Source organism: Corylus avellana, chromosome 8 (assembly GCF_965113065.1).
Source record: "Corylus avellana chromosome 8, dhCorAvel1.hap1.2, whole genome shotgun sequence".
NCBI classification, from domain to species: Eukaryota; Viridiplantae; Streptophyta; class Magnoliopsida; order Fagales; family Betulaceae; genus Corylus; species Corylus avellana.
In genome coordinates, this window is record NC_142497.1 from 23,198,712 (window position 1) to 23,205,419 (window position 6,708).

Below are 6,708 nucleotides of genomic sequence, written 5' to 3' on the forward strand. Positions count from 1 at the left end.
TACGGATTTCTATAATAAATTAGCACATCTCTTACTTTGTTTATAGGAATCCTACTCTTCTTATTCATTTATTATTATTTTTCTTTTTCTTTTTTTAGAAAAAATACAAAATCAATCAATGTGATTTACCTGATTTGCAATTAAGTTTATACGGTATCAAAATGAACTCAAAGATCCTTAAAGTATGCCAAAAAAATTATTTACTCTCTACAACCAAATTTCGTTCACTGACTTAACAGATTATGATAGCGTAAAATGTTAGAACCAATAAAATTGTGATACTTGCCCTATTTAAGTCAGTATCATACTAATAGAATCTGTTAAATTAGTGGACGAAATTTGGCTGTATGGACTAAATTATTTTTTTGGCATACCTCAAAGACCTTTGAGTTCATTTTGATACCACATAGAGTTAATTGTAAATCAGGTGAACCACAAGGACTAATTTTACATTTTTTTCTTTTTATTTATTTATTTTATATTTTATATTTTATATTGATTGATGTAATATGCTTTAAATGACTTTTTTTTTTTTTTTAGTGATTGACTTGAAAAGTAATCACTTAAAATACATAATATTCACAATGTGAAATGAGTATAAAAAGTATCGTTACTATTTTGTTTAAGTTATAGGTTTTGGTTTAATTCCCATATTTGGGGCTATCCCCATATCTCTCCCTCTTCTTTACATATGTGTGTATTTAAATTAAAAAAAATTTCACTTGTGGATCATGTGGGACATTTTAAATGTTAAATGTTAATCAAGGGTGTGATCGATACAGCATGATGAAATGAAAACATGAATCTACAATCACATGCAATAACTTGCAATTCTCCCACAAATCTAAGAAAATTATGTTACATTAAGCACTTTTTCAACTAAAAAGCAAAAAACACCACCCATAGAGCAATATCAAACAACCCATTGTTGTTCCAAGGTAATTGAGCTATTTCACTAAAAGTAAATTTATTTAATTAGGCCTTGTTCGGTAAACAACAAGCCCTTTACAATGCACTGTTCATGATTGGTGATGAAAAAAAATGCGTGTAATAATTAGTATAGAAAAGTAAAATAGTTGTATTGAAAAGTGGAAAAGTTGTCTTGTAGTGATTTTTTTTATTTAAATAGTAGTAAAAAAGTGAATGATGTGATATAAAAAGTGAGAATGTTTTGATGTTGATTTTTTTGAAAAATGAAATGAATAGTGTGGTGGTGTTTGGTGTTGTTTGCCAAACACCACCTTAGTAGGCTGGTATATATATGTTATACAACTTGATGAAATAGCCATAAAAACTAGTATTTGGATTAACACTTTAAAAAAATAAAATAAAAAGCTAATTTTTACTATTACGTCATCTCAATTATATAATAATTATAAATTCTATTAAATATGATTACTCTTTTATACTTGTACTAATCATTCGTGATTTTTAGGTCTCACAGTCACAGCATAGACGCCCAATTCTTATCTCAGTAGGCCCATATTTCTTTATTTCTGGGCCAAGTCCAAAGCTTTAATTCTGGGCCCCCATGCATCTTCCTGAAAAAAGAAAAAAGAAAAAAGAAAAAAAAAAAACGTTTCGAACGCTGAGATAGAACTTAGAAGCCCCAGTGCATCTGTGAGAGCGAGTGGGAGAGCTTCCACTAACTTCGGATGACTCTTCTTTTCCAATAGCTAGTAAACTTGAGGTATAAATTTATTATTATTATTATTATTTTTATATTTCAAATAACTCTTTCTTTGTAATTAGGCTGCTATATATTAAGCTTAGACACATATACTTATTGGTTTGAGTAGTATTAAAATAAATACGCTAATCATATATATATATATATATATATAAATAAAATAACGTCTTATATATTCCAATAATCAACGAGATAGAACAAATTGCTCTACTCGGCTAAAAGACTTTTCTTTGTGAGCTAAGAGACTTTTCTCTCTCACCGCGCGCGCGCACACACACAGATATATATATATATGAAAAATGTTAAGTGTTCTTCTAGTATTTTTCTTGGTATCCTCTCAACTGTGATGTGTCTTTTAAAATCACCAATAGATTAAAAGTCAATAATAATAATCTCAAATTCAACGATAATTTTAAAAACCACATCACCACCAGTGTATATATATATATATATATATCAATTTTTCTTAAAGTTTGCTTCTTACACCTTCAACCACCGGAGTCTTCTAAATGGAAGATTATTGGTCCGTTTTAAAGATACCATGGTAAAAAACAAATGGTTTGACGCTTGTTGGGTACAAGTCAAGTTTTTACTATAAAGCTTTTTATGAGTGTAAAATAATTATTAATTGTATATTTAATCATCTAGAGTGAATTGGTATTCTGAATTTGTCAACAAGCTAGCAAAAAATTGGCTTCTTTCAAAACTGTTGCCGACAATAATCTCTCCTGTTGGAAGATCAGGTTGAAAGAAAGTAATAAGTCCAGAGTTATATATATATTTCTTTCAAAACTGTTGCCGACAATAATCTCTTCTGTTGGAAGATCAGGTTGAAAGAAAGTAATAAGTCCAGAGTTATATATATATATATATATATTTTCGAAGATGAATTGAATATGGACAAGGGAAGATGCGGATGTTTGAAGCAATTGTGACGTGAAACCAAATTCGGGCAAAACTCTATAGGCTCCCTGGCATTTAAATTGCTTAATTATTGTGTGCACGCAATTGTTCTATATTATTTTGTGGAATATTATTATATGAATTTACAGTGCATATATGTATATATATATATATATGTATATATATAAGAATCAGTTTCCTCTGTCACTTAGGTTATGCTCCACACGCCAAGAAAACTTAATACATCTTATAATTATTATATAAAACGTGTTGCCATTATCATTGACAACTAATAAGCACCCAAACCTTTTCAAGTATGAAAGCGGCTTTAAACATTTTTATGTGATCACTCCTTTTCTTACATACCCAATAAGAAAATTGCTTTTTTTCTTTAATTTCCTTGCTGGATGATAATTATATCTACATGCGGGACACCTCAGAAAAGTAAAACATAAGAGCATGTCATTATTTAATTTGATATATAGTAATTTCAAGCTTAATTGCTAGCTCGTCCTCCATAAGGAGAGTTTACATTTTCCAATTAACAATTTAACCATTAGGCACAAGGTTCTGATAGCTTATTACTTGCATGGATTTGTAGATACAAGTTCTGATAGCTTATTGCTTGGGTTAATATATATGCAGAAGTGCAAAATGCAAAGCCCCAAACAAAACCTAACATGGGTAGGAAAATAAATGAGAAAACATAATTAGATTAATCACGGAAAGTAAATGGAAATATGATATTTTAAGTATCAAACTATAAAAGAAGACTCATGATTTAAAGTTAGTGCATTTTACGGTGTACTGATTTCACATTATTTAAATAATATATACAATTAAAAATATCAATCATAAAATAAAAACTAAATAAAATGTTCCCCGCACACCCAATAGCTAGGTAAAAAGTACAGGTTAATTTGTGACTTGTGAGGGGAAAGGTGGGGCTAGATAGTAATGACCGTAAATTTCAGTACTTCAAAAAGTTCCAACCTTCACATGGGGTAGTCATAATCATCACCATGCCCTTCCTCTCTCTCTCTCATAAAGTTCTTTAATAAGCTTTGAGGTCCTTCAAATCTTCAATGGCACAGACAAAGATGTATTTTGACTAAGAGTCTGGTCAAATTTAGATATTTTTTTTCACCACATGCAGTACTGCAATGACTAAATATTGTGCATGATTGTGTATTTGTGCCTGTGAACCTGGCCTACCTAAAATTATTACACTTTTATGTGACACCTTTTGACCATATCAATCATCAACCTTGAATTTCACAGTTCACAGGTTTGTAATGGTGTAGATGAACGAAAAATAGAGCGCATAGGTAATGCAGTGGCAACTGCTAGCCATGGCTGCAGGTAAACCCTAATGTAATGGTACAGTACTGCATTTGTGGTGCATCATGCATGTCTTAGATGAAGAAACAAAAAGGGTTCAAGCATTAAATTAATGGAAATTAATCCATAGAGAAAAAGGGGAAAAAAAAAAAAAAAAAAATTAAGAGGAATCTCCATAATTTGTCAACCATAAGGAATTATAAGCGAGAAACAAATTTATCAATCCTAATATATCAATTGGTCATTCTACTGTTTTTTTTTTTTTTTTAAACTATTCTTCTAAAAAAAGAAGCAAGAAAAAGGACTAAATAATAGAGTTATATGAATTCAATCAAAATATGGGACATTACCCCTCAAAATAATGGAGCTGTAACCCACTGTGCTTGTAGGTGGTGGTGTATATAGCGAAGAAGACAAAGAAGTGACAATAGAAGGTGGAGGCGGCCGCAATACTGGCTGTGGCGATGGTAGAGGAGGAGGAGGAGGAACAGTTTGTGGCGGTGCCACAATCGAGACAACCCCAGAAGAAACTAAATCAGCAGGAGTAGAAGAAATGATGTTATTAGTAGCTTCTCTGTATTTTTGTTTCAATATCTCAGTCCTCACTGCATTAAGTTCTGCCTGCAAAGATTGAATCTGTTGCTGCAAAGCTGAAATTGCACCCATGCACCCATATACTGGGTCTCTCAGCCTTAAATTTGCTTCATAAACCAGACTATTTGCTGCATCAGCTCTTTGGCTCTCTGGCACCTCCTAGATAGACCATAAATGGAAAAATATTCAGAAAAAAACAATAAATAAACATTGATTAGAGGTGGTTTAGTGCATATATATATATATATACATACCATTAGCAGCTTGGAGACGTTGCTTGCACCAAAAACTTTATGAACAGCAGCAAATTTTTGGGGTTCATGAGGAGAGAAATATGGGGAGAAAGGGCATTCTTCAGCACACCTTCTTCTCAAGAGCTTACATGCAGCACAGGGTGTAAGAGTGTTCAAGTTCCCAGAAGGACCAATTAAGTCTCTCCTTCCCATTTGAGAAGATGCATCTGTCTCTCTTTTGATCTTTTTTCCTATCTCATCCAATCTCTCCCTAATTAATACACAACAAGATGATCAAGTTAAGAAGATGAAGAATTAGAAGAAGAAAAATAATGTAGTGTATTTTGCTTTCCAAGAGGGGTATAGTATATATATATATATAGTACATATTTACCTTTCTCTGGACATTCAAGCATCCCAGAATTTGTTGTGTATGGATATCAAAGAGGCGGATTCAGAGAGGAGGGAGTTTGTTTAAAGAAAGAATATAAGGATACAAAAACAAAGGAAGCAAACAAGTATAGAGCTAGGGAAGGAGTGCTTAAAAGGCAAGGTAATTGGGGGAAGTAGGTCAATGTGTATATATATATAAGAACTAATAAAAAAAGTAATTAATTAGGACAAAAAAGTTGAAGAGAGATTCTGATTTTTTGTTATCTAGTGGTGATATCCTGGATAGTGTTCAAGCATTTGGTTTTTTGAGATTGCATTTGCTATTGAGAGAGAGAGAGAGAGAGAGCTTTGTCAAGTGTCAACAGCATGCCTAGGTGTGAATCCTTGGGGAATTTGACTTTTGAAAGCAAGCATCTGACCTAAATGGTTGATTAAGATGGATGATTGCAATGTGCTAGCTGCAACTGGTTTTCCTTATTTCTACATAAGATAAAAAAAAAAAATTATCTTATGTAGAAATATTATTGTAATTTTCAGTTATATTGTATCGAATTAAATAGAAAATTTTAACGAAATGAGTTAAGCGAAAGATATAGGTACCTTGAAAGGTCAATTACTACTTTTAAAAATTTCGAAGAATGTTGCACATTGGGTGTTAATTAGTTTAAGAAAGATAAGAATAGTTTCCCAAACAACTCTTTGTCGACCCTAAATTGCAGGAAAGAGTCATAAATTGCAAATGAAATTAAAGGAAGAAGACTCTTTGGAATTTTTTTCGAACACCTCCAAAGTTGTATAGATCCAACATGGCCACTGACGCTAGCTGGAATTTTGTAAAATAATAATACTGGTCAAACTGAAAAAAGTCAGATATTTTAACAAATGCATTGGCCATTTGGAGACAAATTAAAGATATTTTATATTAATGCCATATTATATCTCGATAACAAATAATAGAAAAGAGTCACATTAACTAGCCTGCCTTTCGAATAATAACTCTCATAACTCTCTCTCTCTCTCTCTCTATCTCTTGCCAAACTATCTTGGGTGGAGATTGTGTCAGATTGTGTTATAAATATATGACTATACGGCCAATTTAATCAATCGTGTCAAATTTTTCAACCCTAACATGATATGATTTACATACTTTTTTTTAATAAACGCGTCATATTGGGTTGACACGAATACAACATATTTCATCTTAACATGTTTATTAGTCGTGTCTAACTAAATCGACCCATTTTGACATAAACCCTATTATATTAAACTTTAACCCTTTAATCTTATATTGTGTTCGTATCGAATTCATAAGAGAAGAAGAATAGCTTAATTTGATACAATTTAATAAATTGAGCTTAAGAAGGCCGGTTGTGTCTCGTGAGTTTTACAATCTTGGTAGGTGAGAAAAGGAGGGAAACCTAAAAAGGGTATCTTTGGAAGGATCTTCTTTAAAATAATAATAAACTTGCTTAAGATGCAAGGAAATAGACCTATTAAGTCAGTTCTTAATTAATCACCGTGGCAGAAAAAAAAAAAAAGAAAAAAAAAAAAAAA

At 31.6% G+C, this 6,708-nt stretch overlaps 1 protein-coding gene across 1 annotated transcript; it reads right to left on the reverse strand.

The window, feature by feature from the left end:
- Window positions 1–4,151: 4,151 nt before the first annotated feature.
- On the reverse strand, window positions 4,152–5,302 carry LBD13 (LOB domain-containing protein 13). The gene is made up of 3 exons (XM_059574602.2): window positions 5,156–5,302; window positions 4,783–5,032; window positions 4,152–4,687 (listed from the first exon to the last, which is right to left on the reverse strand). Exons 1-3 carry the CDS (start codon window positions 5,167–5,169, stop codon window positions 4,262–4,264), a joined length of 690 nt encoding a protein of 229 aa, XP_059430585.2. The 5' UTR covers window positions 5,170–5,302; the 3' UTR covers window positions 4,152–4,261.
- Between the last annotated feature and the right edge of the window lie 1,406 nt (window positions 5,303–6,708).